The sequence below is a fragment of the Medicago sativa genome, chromosome 7, assembly GCF_051527215.1.
Source record: "Medicago sativa cultivar Bolivia chromosome 7, Bolivia_mono, whole genome shotgun sequence".
NCBI classification, from domain to species: domain Eukaryota; kingdom Viridiplantae; phylum Streptophyta; class Magnoliopsida; order Fabales; family Fabaceae; genus Medicago; species Medicago sativa.
In genome coordinates, this window is record NC_140755.1 from 66,164,380 (window position 1) to 66,184,937 (window position 20,558).

Sequence of the window (20,558 nt, forward strand, 5' to 3'; positions counted from 1 at the left end):
AAGCCTACAAATAATATGATAAAATCTAAATCACCAGAATACACATGCTTCCGGATTTGCAACGTTGACGTTTAAATCATTGATTGAATCTGTGATTGACTAAAGCTGATATTTCAATATGAACCAAACGAACACCGCAACAAGACGCCAGATAAAAAACACCACACAAGACGACGAACAACACAACGCCGCACTCAGACGATGAAATCACGAAAAAAAACACAAAAGAAAAAACCTTATACATGTGAAAATCACTTATTTAGATCAAAAGAAAGGGAAAAAATATGCAGAGTGATCACTTATTTAGATCGTTAGAAATGGGAAAAAAGATACATAAGAGTGATTCTAGGTTAAAAAATAACATAAAACCACCCATCTTCAATGAGTAAAAAATAAAGAGAAATTAGAGAGAAGTTAGAGTTTCTCTCACTAAAACTAGGGCCAACTCATTTCCTATTTTTATTTTCTATTTCATTTCAGAAAATTTTCATTTTTGAAATTAAATTTCAAGAAACACAAAATGTGTTTGTTTTAACATCTGATTGACATTTTCAAAAATTGAAAATATTGAAATTGTATTCTGTAACGCCCTATTTCTATTAAAGCGATAAAACACGTGAATATGGCAAATATTCAAGAAATAGACGCTACGTCTAAACAAAATCCAAATTCAACATGCATATATAATAATATATCAACAGTAGCAGCGGATACAAATAAAATATCTCCAGCAAAACATGTCATGGTCAACACTACATCAACATACAAAAATAATCCTCCAAGTCCGACAATGGACAAATCTCAACAACAAAACAGAATTCAACAGAAACAAAAGGACACTACACCCTAATCAGAGCCTAAAATCTAGACTCGACAATCGACAACAAGACAACTCCCGCTATCCAAGCATCAACTCACCAAAGCAACTAATCATGCACGGCGTCTACCCATCCATACAGACAGGTAGGCGGCAAAAACCACTGGAGGTTAGCTTTACATTAATCATAATTAATAAATAATAAATGAAATGAATAAAACAATTCAATTTCCAAATAGTTTGCATAAACAATTAACCTCCAGATATACATTCAAACAACCAATCCAATATCACAACAAGCAACCATCAATGCACATATCACCAACAAACATTATTCACATTCGCAACGAGACCACATGCCATTATGCAATGCGCCTAAACTCGATACATATATGCATGTGGTACCGTAACAACAGTCATTAGATGCCAACTGCACATCTATGTAAGAGTACACCTCCTCTTACAACAACTATGTAAAAGTACACCTCCTTTTACATTTCAACATATGACTCATGATGCATGGACATACAACAACGGCCCGATAATGCACAACTTCAACAACTATCAACGACAATGTAAAAGTACACCTCCAATTACATTGACTAACTCAACAACATTTGCATTATCAAGTATACATGTCCATACATTCAACAAATCTCAATTCACATAAGAGTCATCATCACCCACATCAACATCAACATGCACAACATATCACAACAATTCCATATACTTTTCATAAATCAAGTAAAATGGATCAACACAACATTTCATGATCAACATCATATTCAACCTTCACTAATCATCCACATATCCTCGATTAATCATATAAAGTCATTCACAAAAAATTTACAAGGTAATTGGTTCAAAGGAACCGTTTTCAACAAAGTTCGTCTATCTTATCTCATTTTCAAAATAATTGAAATTATTGAACCAAACCAAGTAAACAAGATTCAATGCCTCAACTAAGTATACCTCTAGGCCACATGTGAGTGTAGTAGAGGATACTTTGGCGTTTCACCGGCCAAATGTGACAAAATCATGAAAAACTCAAAGTTCGTCTCTCTTTATCATTTTTCAAGGAATTTCTCATTTCCAAAGCAAAACAAATTAAGACTTGATGAAACCAATCAAATCAATTTTTAGAAATCATATAAACATTATACAACCTCAATCCTACTTCATTTTCCGGACAAAAACGAGTTTTCGGAAAATCGGCGTTCTTGAACCATTTTTCAAAAGTTTAAGTTCAATTCACAAACCAAGTCCAATTCCATTCAAAAGAAGTTTCAGTACGATTAAATGTATAAACAGAGGTTAATCAAGCCAAAAGAAACATTTTAGAAAGCTCGGATTGGTCCCCAAGTACACGAAACAAAAGATCAAAAATGGCTGAACAGGGCATGGCTCGCTTAAGCGAAGTCTGCTCGCTTAAGCGACCAGCTTACAGAGGCTACTGGACCTCGCTCGCTTGGAGCTCGCTTAAGCGAACTACGTGCAGAACCTGCAGATGAAGCTCGCTTGGAGCTCGCTTAAGCGAACTATGTCCAGAAGGCTATGGGCACGCTCGCTTAGAGCTCGCTGATGGCTCGCTTAAGCGAGGCTTCATCAGTTCAGTCACCAACTTTTGGGTTTCAAACCCATTTCAACCCAAAATCCCAATTTTGATCATTCCAAACCCCAAAACTTAATCCCAAAGATGTTTATAGGTCATATATGCTTCAAAACACTTAAACATGCATAAGTTTTGAAATTGAAACATCAACACATCAAAATTCATCAATTCACCAACACTTCTCAATTTTCAACAACAACAACAAAATTTCATCACCAATTTACCAAATTCATGACACCCAATGCATCAATTAAACAACAACATATCTAACAACAACAACAATAACATTGGAACATGAATTCATCATCAATCTAACAACCACAACATTATTCATCATCAATTTCACCCAAGAACATGTCATATGCATATAAACTCATTTTGACATACAAATTCAACAACAACAACACAATTAACATTCAATTCATGCATAGAATCATGTCATCAAAATTAAGCACGAATTTTTACAACCAAAATCAAATTAACCACTTAATCAAAGATTTAGGGAAGAATAACAACTATTAATTATGATTAAAGTCTAAACCCCTTACCTTAATTAATTCTTTACAACACCAACTAAGGCTTCACTTTAGCTCCCAAAGCTTGAATCTCTAGCTCCCTCTAGCCCTCTCTAGGTCTTCCTCTTCAACCCTTGTCTTCTCTCTATCTCTATCTCTTCTCAATTGTGAAAATGTTGGTAAAACCCTATTTCTCTCAAAGAATAGTGTTTATATAGGCTCTTACTAATCGGGCTCAACTCACAATGTCTTAATGGGCCTAACCCATTACTAATCTAACCCAAAATGTTACCACTCACTTAACGGTAAAATGTAATAATAACGGTCACCTGCCGGTAATAAAACAATTCGGTACAACTCCCTAGTACTTAATAAAATAATACTAACTCTCACTAAGCACCAAAAATAATCCTCAGCAAAATTACCAAATTACCCCTACTCACAAAATGACCAAAATACCCCTGAGTCCAAAATGACTAAAATGCCCTTCTAATTCCGACTTCTACAAATCCCAACCAAAAAATACACACAGAGGCAAATAATCACATACGAGCACATAGAAGCACACATAAAAACAATTAAATAAATAATAAAATAAATCTAGCGAAAATCGGGCTATTACATATTCAATTTTACAAATTTTTTGTTACCATTTCATAAAATATTTATGATGCTTATAACATTTCTATAAGTATAAAATTTTAAATATTTTAATAATAAACAAAATTATCCTTAGCAACACAATTCCTTTTCAAAAAAGTTCTTCAAAACAAAATTAAGAGCAAACTCGTGGCACAAAAAGAAATATTAAGGGAAAACTTGTAGCACAAAAATATTTTCTTTCAGTTGAATATTTTTGAGCAACAAGTTTGCCTTTAACATATTTTTTTTTTCAAATTTGAATTGTAAAACACATAAATTGAATTAAACTAAAGTAAATCAGAGTTGTTAAAGATCGTATGTCTTTTTTGGATGTCAAAGGGGAGGACCAAGTTTTAGGGGAAATCTTTTCCATTGGAAGGGATTAAGGAGACGGTGTGGAACTGACAGCTTTAAAAGTCCAGGCCGGATGTCATTAATCTTGGTTTTATAAAGGATTCCTGGGATATTTTAAATGTGGAGCTGTGTCACTTTCTTTTTATGATTTCCACATGAATGGTAAGTTAACTAAAGGAATTAATAGTACTTTTTATAGCTTTAATTCCTAAAGTTGACACTCCTCAAAGATTGGTTGATTTTCAACCTATTTCCTTGGTAGGGTGTTTGTACAAAATTCTGTCAAAAGTGTCGGCTAATAGGTTAAGACAAGTTGTTTGTAAGGTGGTTTTGGAAACTCAAACATCTTTTTTAAAAGGTAGACAATTTCTGGATGGTATTCTTATTTCTAATGAGCTAGTGGCTGATGCGCGTAGCATGAAGAAATAATTGTTGTTATTTAAGGTTGACTTTGAGAAGACATATGATTCGGTGGATTAGAAGTATTTAGATGATGTAATGATTAAAATATTTTCCACCACTTTGTCGAAAATGGATTTCAGAATGTATTACCACAACAACGAAATCAGTCTTAGTGACTAGAAGCCCAACTGATGAACTTAAGCTTGAAAGAGGGCTTTGTTAAGGTGAACCTCTCTATCCTTTTCAGTTTCTTTTAGCTGCTGAATGATTAAACGTTTTGATGAATGCATTGGTAGAGAATGGCTTGTATGCTGGTTATGGTGTGAGGCCGCATTTCAGTGTGGTTGTTTCTTATTTACCGTTTTAAGATGATACTGTGTTGGTGTGAGTTAAAAGTTGGGCTAATGTTAGAGCGTTAAAGGTAGTTTTAATCCCTTTTTAGGGGAATTCTGGTTTGAAATTTAATTTCCTTAAAAGAATGTTATTTGGTGTCAATGTTGTTGAGTCGTGGTTGCATGAAGCGGCTTTGATAATGAACTGTAAACATGGTCGCCTCCTTTTTTTTTTTTTGTATTTGGGGTTGGTCATTGGTGGGATATTCTAGAAAGGTTCAATTTTGGTATCCTTTTATTGAGCGGGTTAGTAGAAGATTGTCGGGGGTGGAAGAGTATGAATTTATTTTTGGGGGGTCGGCCGATTCTCCTTAAGTCTATTTTGTCATATATACCGGTTTATTTTCTTTCCTTCTTCAAAGATCCCTCAGGTATCATTTTTTTCTCTTGAATATATTTTTAGTGTTTTTTTTTGGGTAGAGGTTGGGATATTAGGAAAATGTCTTAGTTTAAAAGTGATACTTTATGTGGAATTTAATTTAACTTTACTTGGTAAATGGTTTTGGAGGGTGTTGGAAGAAAATGAGAGTTTTTGGTATAAAATTTTATGTCTGAGGTATGGTGAGGTAAGAGGGAGATTATGTTTTCGGGGAGGGAGACATTCAGTGTGGTGGAAGAATTTGAATAATGTCAGGGAGGGGCAGGTATGCTAGAAGTTGGGTGGTTGTTGGATAACATTCAGCGTGAAGTGGGAGATGGGTCTTTTACTTTGTTTTGGAGTGACCCGTGGCTAGATGGTTCTTCGTTTGATGTTACGTTTAGTAGGCTTTTTGAATTAGCTAAAAATAAATTAATAACGGTGGTGGATATGAATAGGTTGGGTTGGGTTGTGAGTGGTGAGGCGTGGAAGTAGCATAGGAGATTGTTTACGTGGGAATAGGAGTTGGTGAGGGAGTGTGTGGAAAGATTGACTTATGTTATTTTGCAGGTCGATGTGGTTAATCGTTGGGTGTTGGAACAATCTTTAAAAAACAGTTTAAAAAGGTTTTCAACCACTGAAGAAATTTCTGGGACGAGTCACGTACTAGGTCACTCTCTTTAAGACTATTTGTGGCACTGCCCAAATTTATGCAAGAAGACGAACAACCACATAGCCTCTAGGATAAAATTAATCTATAAGTTAGCTGATAGCTGAAAAGTTAGTTAATAGCTTAAAAGTTACCTTATTGTTGATAGTTGATTGCTGAAAAACTAGTTTATCAAAATTAAAGTGTTTGATAAATTTAGCCGTTGTAAATATAAAATTACGCAATGTTGCAAATTATTTAATTTTAAATATTTAATTTTATTAATAGAAATTAATGACTTCTACAAATTCTCTAATCCTTACTTTTTAATTATTCATTTCTTATTAACTAACTTATATCTCGTACATTTCATTTCATGCTATACTAATTTGGATTGTCTTTGTAAGTTTAGTTCAATTGATAGGGGCAATGTATAATATATGCAAGATTTGAGGTTGAAATCCGACCACCAGCAAAAATAAATACTAATTTGGATTCTTTGTCCCATGTGGCACCATCAATCTAACATTTTCCTAATTAAATTTCTCTTCCCCTTGCACAAGGTATTTCATGATGTTTTGTTTCCTTCTCTTGTTAAGATTTTTATCAGGCTTCGTAAGGAAAAAAACATATTATGACCAACATGCCACTTGATATCATATTTGCAATAAGCTTTGTTGAGAATTGTGATTAACATCTTTGGCATTTTAAATAAAAAATTAAAATCTTTGTTGAGAATAAAAATTTAAATAAAAAGATTGTTTATCGTATAAATACACTGAACAGTGCATATGTCTCATATTATTCTCACATATGTGTGTTAGCTTCAAGTTGATGAACCCCACATTAAAAAGCTGATTTTCATTATTGTGGTCATCATCATCTCTCTGTTCCTTTTTATCATGTTTTGTTAAAGCTTTTATCCCAGACGAGAGAAACAGTGTCTAATGGTCAGCACTAGTACACGACTATTAATTTGGTGGTCCTATCTCACAAATTACAAGTTTAATAATCAAATATCATTTATGTGTAATTGTAGAGAATAACCTCTTAAGCCATCTAAGATTGTAGTTAATGACAAAGTTCTCTCTACAAAAATTTGACATTGTTGTATTTCCTAAATTTTAATTTATATACACAAATATAAACAGGGGCGGTTTCACCCCCCAGCTAGGCTGGGCTAGTGCCCAGGCTCTGCTTCTGCTTTACTTGCAACAAGCCCAACCCATTAGTCGCGACTCCATGCTTCTGCTTCTGCTTTACTTGCTTTTGCCCAGGCTCTGCTTTTCTCTCTATACAAACATTCACTGTGAAATATAAGCTTAGATTCATGATCAGCGTGAAAATCCAAGCAAAATGGTATTTTAGTTTGTGAGATTTGGTGAAGAATTGAGATTTTAATTTTTGAAGCATGATGGTGTTTTCATGTTGTTGTTCAACGTGAAGAAAGGAAGAAGAAGGAGTTGACCTCCTTCCTTCCTTGTTGACCGCGGGTCCCACCTGCAGTTTTGTCCTATATGTTGTTGCTTTTGCACCCCTTTTTTCATATCTGCACCCTTGTTTTTTTAACTCTTTGATTTAGATCTTGTGGCTGTGATGAACCCTTTAGTGATTAAATTTGGACCCCTTGATACATCAATTGGTCCATATTTAATCCAGCTGAGCCAACTTTAATTTTATTTATTTCTTCACCATTTTTATTATTTTTTACACCATTTTTGGCACTTTAATGCCTCTTTTTTATTCGTAAAAATTAATGATGTGAACTAAATGTAGTTAATTGATCATGAACTTTGTTTAAAGATATGCTATGAATAGTTATTTATTAGTTAATTTCTTTTCAATCTGTCAAACATTCTATCTTTACTAAATGTAGTCTATTTTTATTATTATATTTACTTTAAACATGTTATAATTATGAAAAAAAGTATTAATCTAAGTTATTATACATTATATGATAATATAAATAGTTTTAATACGTTTTGTGAAACGTTTTGATTAATTCACACCGCGAAGACCGTTTTGTTGAAGTACAAGGGCATTTACCTCCTAATTTTATTTAACACGTCATTGTCAGGTTATATTTCTTCTCTCTTATTTCAAATTGTACTTTTGTTAAAAAATAATGAACCTCTTTTATTTCTATTTATGACTATATATATATATATATATATATATATGTATGTATTATGTCATATATGAATTCGGGATACAAATTTCGCCCAGGCTCTAGAAAAATCCTGGCTCCGCCACTGAATATAAAAGAGTTTTACACGTGTATTTAATATGTGTTGTCACATTATTTAATTAATTAAAAATATATAACTTGTGATACTCATTAAATAATATGGTAAACAATTTTCTAAAACATAGATCAATTGACTGAGATATTATATTATATATGTAAGGTCAGACTTCGAACTCTGTACACTTCACTTATTCACTTTAATTATTTCTTGCTATTAGGCTATTGAAGAAAGAAAAAAATAATTAATTAGATACATGCATAAAAGAAAAGGGAGACCGGGGCACTAGTTAAGGAATTATAAAAGGAAATGTTTTCTAGAAAATTGTATATTTTACTTTTTGAAATTTGAAAAAGTGCTGCTTTTAATGTTGACTTTGTTTTTTCTTTCCATTTTTAGTTGCTTAACTAGTGTCCCGGGGGCACGAGTTAACAAGACCCAAAAGAAAATTATACACTCGCAACGTGTATAAATTAAATCTTTGAAACTATATAAACTTTGACATTTGCAGTAAACTCTGTTGTTGCTCGATTCCAAACATTTTCACATAAAAGGTGAAACACAGAGCTAATAAAGCATTGTGAAAGCGAAATAACACAAGCAAAAGGGGGAAACCGAGACCAACCCTCATGCAAACCAGTGATAAGGTTGTGACCTTTCAGCATTTTGTGATTTCTCATCAGAGTCTCACATGCTCTCACAATTCAGTTATAGCTGCCATATAAACTAGTCATATCTGATGCATCAGAGTTTTTAGACCGCAGAATTATATAATACTGGTGTTCTAAAATAAAGAGGTTTGATGATATGGTGATTGGGCTAGGTAAATGAGGGGAAATACTTCCATGACATAGTTTTGGTGCCATTGGTGCCATTGGGGAAATCCTGGCCATTGATGTGTGTGGATGTGTGTGGGGATGTGTGTGTGATGTGTGTGTGTGGTGGAGATGCAAGCTATGACACCAATGGCACCAAAGCTATGACACCAAAGTGCTACTCGTAAATGAGAGAAATTCTACTATGGTCATATGCATAAATGAATAGTTTTGGACACACATACATTAAAATATTATTTTTAATGATTTAAAAAGGTTGGTAGTAAAATGATTTAATATTTTGAGGAAAAGTCTTCTTACGTGTATGTGACCAAACATTATTCATTTATATTTGTGACTCTAGAAAACTGGTGCGACAAATGAAGTCAAACCAACATTTTTTTAATTACTATATTTTACTAACCCATCTTATCGACTAACTTCAAACTATTAGAGTTTTATTCGTTTATAACATCTTCTAAGTTTTATGTATTTATATTTATTTCAATTTCTTTTTACAATTATTTTCTCTCATATCCTTTTCCTCCAATTAAGCATCAATGTCTCTTCTAGTTTATCAAAATTTTGTTTAAGGAGCAAATCTTACATTGATACAACTATGAGTAAAAAAATGTTTTGACAGACTCAAATGAAAAAATTAATAGAGTATAAATAAACTGACTCATAAACTCAAAGTTTTAGGTTAAAGTGTGATGTTCAGCAAATTTGTGTGGTGCTCTTAACCCCTATGTAGATGATCTCTCTGGATTTTCTCGTGTTTGAACATTACATGACTCATAATTTTCAAATGTAAAATGTTTGAATTTGATGAATAAAACCAAACATCCACATCTTTCATACAAATCGAATTAGAATCGGTTGATCAATGAGTAGCATTAGTTGATTTCATAACCTCAAACTTTTTGAAGTGGTTAAAGACTTGCGGTAGAAGATGGATAAAATTAAAGTTTTATAAAGTACTTCTTCCGATATTAAATATAAATAAAAATTGATGTATTTGATCTAAAATATAAACTAAATACATTCATTTTTTTTTTTTAACTTCAGGTATGTTTATATTTGAGATTTGAGATAGGATGAAGTATAATTCAAAGCTGACATTATACGGTACTTTTGAACTGGACTACAGTTGAATTAAACTCTATAGATCCAAAATACAACAGCTGTCGCAGAGAAGCAAAACAAAGAATGTTAATATATACCCTTCACATGTCAGGTTTAGGAACAAGCAAGACAAACAAAGCACGCGTAGTATACTTTATTTTGTTTCAATTTTTAATTTGATTTTACCCTATAGTCTTAATTTTAGCAAACAAATATGTACATTTGTACAAAGTGGTGACCACCACACCAAGCATAGCATAGCACAGCTCACCATCAATAGTTGAATGCAAACCAAGAAAGGTCGTTCTCCTGCCTTGCAGATTGGAGCAAATCTGAATTGTGTCAATGCCTCAATGGTGCTATCTACTTGATGTCCAAGCTACATACACGAGACAAGCTATTGAGGACAAAATATGATTCATATGTTTAACAAAAATGCAAATCAGTCTTATTTTTAATTTATTTACTAATACAAAATAGTTATATATAGGTTAATGAAATTTTAACAAAATATTAATTGTTTGATTGCTTTTAAAGAAAATTATTATCATCATTATATACTTATATGTGTATGGGTCCCTTAATACTATTATGTTTGTGTTTGTGTATGGGTCTCTTATCATCATTACATACTTTCTTGTCCATTTTTCATTATGTTTTGTGTAGTAACAGAAACCTAATCTTGTATTTTTGGAGGAGTGATTCTCTTTGTACACGTTGTGCGAGATGAATTACTCCTGGTGTTTAATCTAATTTCATTTTGGCTTCTTAAAAAAAAAACTATTATGTTTGTGTTATTTAATTTTTAAAATATAAATGTCCAAACCCTTTTCTGCCATTTGGCACATGTCAACCCCACACGCCTTTTATAGTTTTGTTTTCTTATAAGAAGCTTTTCTAGAACTAAGTTACCTAAAAAATGTAGGGATTGGGATTTGGTGATGTAGAAAAACACACGGTTTGACTCAATAATAAATCTAAGTTGTTGAAATTAGAAAGATGGATTAGATTACACATCAGTTTAACAGAGTTGAATGATCTGAGTAGTTGATCTAATTGTCAGGTGAAAAAACATCAGTTTAAGCATATTAGTCATTGAATTTATGATTATTTTTTTTAAAAAAAAACATTGAATTTAGGATTAGGCGAGTTTCCATTAGTCGATTAAAGGTCAGGTGAATATAAAACGAGTCGAATGCAAGTAAGTTGATTTTTTTTCTTTCTCAAGTTTAACGAGATCCACTAAGATCATGAGGTGATAATAAATCAAAACTTTGTGAAACTTGACTGTTTAAACATTATATTTGTCTTTCATGTTTGTAGTGTCATGTCACTAACCGAAGTATCTATGAGCACAAAAGCATGTTCTTGGATAAAGAAAACCAGAAATACCCCAAAAGAAGGAAGACCAAGCCATATGTGGGGCATACGTATCCTTAACATTGGAATAGTTCACACATTACCAACAAGATTAGCCAAGCAAGGCTAAATTTTACAGGTCATGTCATTTTGACCGGCATGACTAATGTTTGTCTATAAGTATTGTGATTGTAAATTTGTTCAACATACATTATCAATCAAACAATCTTTTTGCGCAATTTATTCATTTATTGTTTTGCTTTCATTCACATTTTATCCATTTCTCAGTTTAGTGGCTCAATAATAACTCAAACATTGTACAGTATCTAGCAAACTTTGGAGTAGTCAAGGAACTTATAGTATAGCGATAAAAAAAATTCTTTAGCGTATTCACTCGAAGAAAATGGAATCATGGTCGAAACTTATTAGTCAATACAATAATTAACTTTCAAGTTCAACAACAACATCGACAATAATGTGACACGTTAAATAAATTTGTCCTCACCACATTGATTCTACATTAATGCTTGCACACTATAAGAAAATTGGATATGAGATTTAGGTCTTTTAGAGATTGAATTGCTACTTACTAGTAGGGGTACAAAGGACATGTAAGGTCGTGTTGCATGTGACCCGAAACCATGTCCTATTAAATAACATCATCATCAAATGTAGTACACTCTTATAAACAAATCAAAAGTGGGAATTTTTGTTACAAATTAATTAATATTTTGTATTCTTTATGACCAAAATAAATGGTGCGTCAATTAAAGAGCACAATCGTCAACGGTTTGCGACAATGTGAGACTAAGTTGGAGAAATGACGACATGAGATTGAGTCAAAAGAGGCAAGGAGTGACGGCATGTGAAGTGAACTCTAGGTTGAGATTTGAAATAAAGTGAGTATTGTGAAAGTGAAAGAGTCATGTGTGAGAGACGGAGATAATTCGAACATGAGAGATAATTCGAACATGATTCTTGTTTAAGTTATGTCTATATCATATCCCATATTTTTTTGTTTATGTTTTTCTTTTAGTTAGGTTCGGGCCGAGATGGGCTGTAAGATAGGATCAAATTTTATACACCCTTAGTAATTAGCCACCACAAATTTGCCCTAATATAACTTTGATTTCGTAGGTAAATTAGTTGATAATCAACCAACAATAATGTGAAGTCAATGTGATATACTAAGTTTTCTTTTGAAAGACAATGTGATATACTAAGTTTTTTTTGAAGGAAATGTGATATACTAAGTTAACTAGTCACATCGTAACCTCTAATAACAAAAGTTACTCAATGCTTTCAATTTCATGGACGGATATTTTCTAAGCATATGATTTTTTTTTTTTTAGGGAAAGCATATGATTAATTAATAATGTGAATCCTTTCCAAGGGATCCCTTTGAACAGAAGTCAAGTATTGATACTCTTTTTGTTAAAAAAAAGAATTAATACTCTTGTTAGAGCTGTACAATTTTTATTCTTTTTCGAAAAGACCAATTTATATTTTAACAGATTGATACTTCTGTACATGTTTCATCAGATTCCATTATTATTTTTCTTCCAGCATTACTGGCGTTTCTTTCATTTTCAGTCCCTCTACAGGTTTGCATATTGAAAATTGACTTATTATTTTTTATATTATATTCTTTTTACTTAACATCTTTTTATATAAGTTGAAACCAGTTCCCTTTATTTATATTTTTGAAAAATTTCTCATTTAAATTTTTCTACACATGTTTTTGTGGGACTACATAAATTTTAACTAATAAAAAAAATATTGTTAGAAAAAATATGTTCTAAAGAGTGCACTATTTTTTTTTTTTTGAGGGAACTACTTTAAAGAGTGCACTATTAGCTAGCAGTCCTCTAAATAAAATCTATGGTTAATTTTCATGAATTAAATAAAATCCCAACTGATATTTTTATTATATCTAAAAAGATTCCTAAAAACGAATATCTAAAGAAAAAAATCTTATTTTTGTTGTGGCATTAAATATGGAAAGAGATGTACCAACAATTCAACAGGTATGCATTTTGTACAATTGAAAAAGACATCATACGTGTATCATGTGAAGCTATTTATGTAGAAATCCAAAATATTCATTTTTTTTAATATATTTAGATTCTCTTCTCTTTGAAAAGTGCATGATACAAGCTTTTTTCTTTCATAGTCTATCCAGTATCCACTACACTGAAGTAGTCATAGTTAGCGGTGGATACCACTAAATAGTCAGAATTCAAACTTTTGTTGAACACATTTTAAGAGTAAGGGTGCATTTATTTTGGATTCTTTTAGGACAAAAAATCTATTTTTGGAAAAAAAATCTTTTTATTATTTTAAAGTGTTTGTTTAGAGATTTTATAAAAATCGTTTTCTAAAAAATATCTATTTTAACTTTAAAATAAAAACCTATTAGAATTAATTAGCTTTTTCTAAAATCATTCTTTTTAAAATAATGAGTAACACATGAGCTAATTAGACATAATTTTGTTTAGATAAAAGTGATTTTTTAGATAGTAAACAAACACACATAACTGCATATTTTTTTAAAAAATCTAAAAAAAAGTATCTAGATTCTTCTAACACAAAATCTATTTTTTTTTAAAGTTAAATCGAACACACCTATAGTCTATTTAAACATATATCAAATTATTTATTTAATTATGCTCATACGAAATAAGTTTTTAAATAGACTAACATATCATCTTAGACTTTTGAAAGGCTTGTCTCAGACCTATAAAATAAGTTTATGACAAATTGTTCGGGTATGTGTCGATGCCCAACCATTGATAAGTTCCAAAGGGCTCCTCAAGGAGTCCTCCAAGCCCGTGGCACATAAGCACACATACCAAAGGTGAACAACCAACATTATCCGCGACACATACCTAGCAAGGAGCAAGCACTCAGATATGTCCTTCAAAAGACTACAACTGTTCCTAAAAGGACAACGACTGTACTTCCAGAACAGCTGTTCAAGAAAAGGTACAAGAGCCATCAACATGGTTAGCGACACAAAAACACATGGACCAAAGTGAATAATCAACATGGTCCTTGGCACACACCTATCAAGGAGCAAGCACTCATAGTTGTCCCTTAAAGGACAACGACTGTCCTTTCAGAACAGTTGTCCAGGCAAAGGTACAAGGGTCAAAACCCAACACCTTCGCTATAAATACCGACTCTTATGCCTGGATATGGTAAGTTCAATATTCACAAATACACATGTCAACCCACGCCACTCACTAATTTAAGTGTTCGCGCACGCGCAAATACACCACCCTTATTCATATGGAGAAGGACAAGGGTGACAGAGAAGAAGACAATAGTTGACGAAAATGTCTTATTCAAAGGTCATTCAACATGATAAACCCAAGGTTCTCGGATCCAATAAAATCACAAAGCACGTTTTAAGTTTTAGTCTTAATTTTTTACTAAGTAGATTTAGGTCTCGCAAATCTCAACTCAACCTAGGCTATTCTCACTACTAATGGGAAGGAGACAAGAGCTTTGAAAAAAGAGTAAGCGGAGAGAAATAAAGACTTTGAAGAGTTTATTTTTCTTCATAGTACAAATTTTTCTGAATATGAGAGAAATTAAAAGATGTATTAGAGAAGAAATTTAGAGGGCTTATACAAATTGTTCAAATTATTTTTCATGTTGTTATACTACTTTGAAAAAAAAAATATTAACTTTCTTTTATCATTAGGCATTCACAATAAATAAAAATCAAGTAATTAGTTAATGTGGTTAATGAATTTTATCAAAGGAGGATTTGTTCAAGAGAATCATAATTCAATTATTAAAAGAAATAATTTTGAGTGATTTACTACATCATGGTTAAACTTTAGATTACCAGAGTTTCTTGATTCAGATGGTTTACAAAAACAAAAAAAGACATTCGCAATAAAAAAGCTTCAAAATTATTTCTTACTAAATCAAAAGTATAAATTCATTAACTACTTTTTTTTAAAGAAGAAATTCATTAAATATAAAATATCTTATTATTAAATACCTTTTTTAATGTATTCCCATCACTGTCTACCACTGAAGAAAGTGAAAGTAAAGTGCACCCAATGCAGCAACAAACAAATGGAGCAAAAACAGTTAAAACGTATTTAATTTTCACAACCTCCAAGTCCAACAACTTTCTTTCCTTTTTCCCCAATATTCTTAACTTTCTTCTCAGTTTTCTTCTTCTTCAAACCCTAGAAATTAACAAATCCCTCTTTTGATGCAAATGGCTTCAACCCACCAAAATTAACTTCACACCCCCCAAAATTAACCTCAAACCCACTTCAATTATGGCCACATTCTTCATCATACCCTTTGCCATTATCATTTTGTGCTTAAAAATCCATGCTTTTGATCCTGTTTCATCTTTTTCCTTCAATGATTTTGGTAAAGATCCAAACTTTAAGTCTGTTTTAGGATTTTATGGCAATGCAAAAGTTGTTAATGGTGGTTCTGAAGTTCTGCTTTCTGGGTATGGTGATTCTGGAAATGGGAAAGTTATGTATAAGAAACCTATTAGGGTTGTTGATTTTGAGGATGAACCAAAGTTGTTGGTGTCATTTTCAAGCTATTTTGAGTTTTCATTGTCTTTTGGTGATGGAAATGGGTTGGCTTTTGTTATGGTTCCAAAGGGTTTTGAAGGTGAAGTTTTTGGTAATGGTTCTTTTGGTTTGAAGAAAAAGGATTCTAGGGTTGTAGCTGTTGAGTTTATTGCTTCAAGAGATGTTAGGAATAAGAGTTCTGATAGTTTTGGTATGGCTATTGATGTTGGTGGTTCTGTTCCTGTTAAGAGAATCAATGTGTCTTCTGTTAATATGGTTATAAGAAATGGTGGAAAATTGCATGCTTGGATTGATTATGATTCGAATTCGAGGCGTTTGGAAGTTAGGTTGAGTCGATACGGTCACTCAAAGCCGGTTGATCCGTTGCTATGGCAATCGGTTGATTTGTCGAATAATTGGACAATTGAGGAGATTTTTGCAGGGTTTAGTTCAATGAAAGGGAAATCTTCTCAAGCATGTTTTCTCTATTCATGGAGCTTTGATGTAAGGCATTTTCGGCATTTTATGCATTCGGAGCCGATGGATACAAAAGCTTATTATGCTAAGAACACATATAGTCCACCGGCAGATAAACCGAGGAGTGATTGTGTTTTAAGAATTCTTGCTGCAATGATATTTGGTTCTGGATGTGGAGCATTGGCGGCATTCACCGTGCTTTATTTGTGGACGATGTTTGGTAATAGACGTCCTGTGGTGCCTGAGGAGTGTGTTATGCAGCCGGTAGATTGCGAGTACAAGAAAGTGAACATTGTTGTTGATAAACCCCTTAAAGATGGTAAGGAGTAGATCTACAAGATCGAACTAGTTGGATGCGTGTGTGTTGTAAATCGATGTTCCTTGTATTCAGGTTTTGCTGTGTTTGTAGTTTGATAAAGAACTAATTAAGTTACTTTTTCATATGTTATTGTCTATTTTTGAGCAAATTGAGATCCATTCTTTCTGCATTAAAGGTTACTTGGCTTGCTTTTCTTTTTAAACAAACCTAAGTCTATGTTATATATGATGTTTGCTGACTAAGATTTTGTTGTATGGAGATAGAAAATTAGCAAAATCTGTTTGTCTATGTAACATTGATTGCTTCATGGTAACAATTTAGGGTGGCCCTTATCTGCATTACACTTCTGTTCACTGTGACTGTGCACTTTAAGGAACTCAAATATAAGAAAGAAAAATATCATACATAGAGATTGTTAATTATGTAGCTGTTTGATTAACAAGAACTTTGATTTGTTTGCACATTCTGCTACATTTAACCAATATTCTGACACATAATGCAGTTGTATAGGAATTCTTTTATAGCATCTTCAAATCATGCTCTATGGCTCTCTGCATTCAGCTTATAGTATTTCTGCAATAAAATCACCAGTCACTTGATATGTGTTACTGTATACATACTTCTATCAACACTACAGCCTATAGGGTTCATTTTATTTATGTTATTTTGTCCTCTGTAGATTAAACTGCATCCTACAATGTTACCTTGAAATGTTTTTGTGAAACTTCGAACCTTGTTTATGGTTGTTTTGATATTATGTCAAGCATTTATAATATTTTGGCATATTGTTATTAAATAGCCTCTGTGAATGTGTATGTTCTGTGAATGTTTTCTCAAATAGTAATAAGATAGTCATGTGACTTTGCTTGGTATAGTCTAGTAGGTGGAGGAAATTTATTTTGATCATTATTGCTTGGCAACTAATATATTTAGCTCAGTTTTTTTTTTTTTTTTTGATAAATTGGTTTCTATTTGCTGCATAATTTTGTTGACATTATGATTGTTTGAGTATTTTCTTTTTCTTGGTTTATTAGATGTTTTTGTTAGCTGGCTTTTTTGCTTAACTGGAACCTCAATGCCTACTTGGTTGAGCTATGTGTAAGTGATGTAATGTACCAGTGTCTGTTATTGTTACTGTTAGAATAGTGAATTAAATCCTAAAGTAAGCAGATAAATAAACACACAAGAACACGATAATTGATCACGAAGTTAGGCCAATGTGTCCTACATCTTCGGCAACAAAGTGGCCGCTGTAATATACTAGTATAATGCAATGAATTTGAGTGTTACAGAGTACTAGTACAAAGCTTTGTTTAAATACTACGGTCCAGTTTTGCAAGTTGCGCTTTCAGTTCCACTTGCTCCGATATGGTATGTGTCCACATATCAGCGAATACGAGTTGTACTCAACAGTAGTACTAATCCATTTACTTCTGCTGTTAATTCCTGAAGCAGACTTAGGATTAGAGGGCTTTAGCAATGTTCTTGATTATATTGTACACCAAAATGTCTCACTCCAAAATTTGTGGTACAAAAAAATCATGCTTTAGTTTTTCTTTCTTCATGTCTGGAAATCTGATAACTCACCTCCACACCGCATTGCATTCACTTTCAAAGGCTGGCTTCTTGCTGAGCAAGAGGTAGGACCGTGATTTCATTCAAATCCAAATAGCCACGTATGACATATTGCCATTGATGAGAGAGGCATTTAACATTGATAAAACCCACTTGGGTAGGCATAGTGGTATTGACTTGGGATCTCAGATTCGATTCTCTCAAGTACTATTTTGGATGGACTAATTTAGCTTCTTTAAAAAAAAAAAAAATACATTGATATGTTTTATCCAGATCGGTTCAACATATTTAGAGGATCAAACCAAGTTTTACAGTGGGATCTTTTGATATATAAAAAAAAATTAAATAACACGAGACATAAAAACGAAATAAAAGTAATAATGTTTTGTCGAATCAAAGTTTTGAACCTATGTCAAGGAGGATATGAGACCATCAATTTTTTTTTTTTTTTTTTAAGGATGACACCATCATCTTAACCAATTGAGATTAGAGAGAGGAAGACAGTCTAAATAATTTTATTTATTACTTTATTTCATTTAGTTACCATCATTTTTAGAGTACAATTACAAAACCATAATCTCATGGTCTATAAAATTTGGAAAGGAAAATTAACAACAAACTACCAATTAGTGGGTGCCAACACAATAATTAAAATACATATCATCAAATATTTTATCATAAACTATTTCTTAGATATTATACGAGTGAAATAAATCATTCTTCCTTGTAAGACATCTTGGCCTTCTCTTTGGTCTTGTACTCATACGATATAATTATAAGTGAGGATCAAGATCATCTGCGACGCTATATGTCTCTATCTCTATCATCATGTCCCTCTCTCTCATCATCATCTCTTCATTTTTAATTTTTGGTTTCTCTCTCTTCACAATCACAAAATCATCGTTGTTATCATATTCCGGTTCACCATATGGAGGATCATCACATATACATATGTAATTAACACACCGGATAGTCAGAGGAGGCACACAAAAATTTTCTGGACAATCAGAGACACTACGACATACATAAAGTGCTGAAATTTGAAAACCGAAAATAAGATTGTTAGAAATCAAATGCGATAAAACATTGTGCAAGAATTTAAAAATGCAAAATGGCATACCGTTAACGTTCATTGCAACAAGAAATAGAGAAATAAAGAGGATCATAACATAAACATACTTCATAAGTTTAGCTATATTTTCCCCACTATGCACGTAAGAAATTAAAAAGATTTTGAACACTTTATAATGTTAAAAGTTCAATCTTTCTTTAAACCAATTAAATATTACCTAGCTATGGAATCGTTAAAAAAACTTTACAATTATAAGAAATAACACTTGAATGCACACCTGGAATGTCTCTTTAACACTTGAATTTGAAACACCATGATAGAAAAATAAAACCAATTATAGAATGTCTCTTAAATATATTGAACTAACTTGTTTGCCCCTTTAATACAAATAAATTTTTTTACCGTTATAAGAAATAACTTTTTTAACCTTTCATGATAGAAAAATATAAATAAAAAGAGAGTAGAAATATGTTGCACACGCCTCACGCGTGGTATGACGCCTTTCACGCGTGGTGAAGAAAACAGTGCTTTGCAACACTGTTTTGCACATCCGAAATGCAGAGTGCTACTTTATACATAACACTTGAATTTAATTGAAACACTTCAAGATTAACACAAAACAATAATAATAATAAATTAACCAAATTTTTTGAAGGTTTCTAGTCGAATATTTAGTGTACTTTGGGATATTTGTAGGTACGTTGTAAGGGTTGAGAATTTACGTACGTCCCAAAAGGAAATAACAAAGATAGAGATGGATGAAAATGAATAATATGCAATATTGATTTAAAAGTAGGGAATTAGACGAGAAATTAAACAAAAATGGAATCAGTCTAATCAGGAAAAAAAGAGATAACAGATAGTAAAAAGATAGAAGAAGACAACATGAGAGAGAGAGAGAGAGAGAGAGAGAGAGAGAGAGAGAGAGAGAGAGAGAGAGAGAGAGAGAGAGAGAGAGAGAGAGAGAGAGAGAGAGAGAGAGAGAGAGAGAGAGAGAGAGAGATAATTGATTCTCGATGTGTAGAATTGATTTTGATATGTTTGATTGTCATCGAGTAGAATTAATTCCGCCTCTATAATTGATTCAGCTTGAAGCTATGATTTGTAGATTTTGGTTACAGAAATGATTTTCACACACAAATTTATAGTCCAACTCACTTTTACATGAACGTATCAAAACACAAACCACTTTTAGTCAGAATCCCTTTTAACCAAAATTAACTCTCCCGACCGCACAACCAAACATACGCGAAGATTAAGAGAATATTTTAAC

At 32.4% G+C, this 20,558-nt stretch overlaps 1 protein-coding gene across 1 annotated transcript; it reads left to right on the forward strand.

Moving 5' to 3' along the window:
- Positions 1 to 15,406: 15,406 nt before the first annotated feature.
- On the forward strand, positions 15,407 to 16,786 carry LOC146907802 (L-type lectin-domain containing receptor kinase VIII.1-like). The gene has a single exon (XM_085725874.1). It carries the CDS (start codon positions 15,591 to 15,593, stop codon positions 16,647 to 16,649), a length of 1,059 nt encoding a protein of 352 aa, XP_085582000.1. The 5' UTR covers positions 15,407 to 15,590; the 3' UTR covers positions 16,650 to 16,786.
- The last annotated feature ends 3,772 nt before the right edge of the window (positions 16,787 to 20,558 follow it).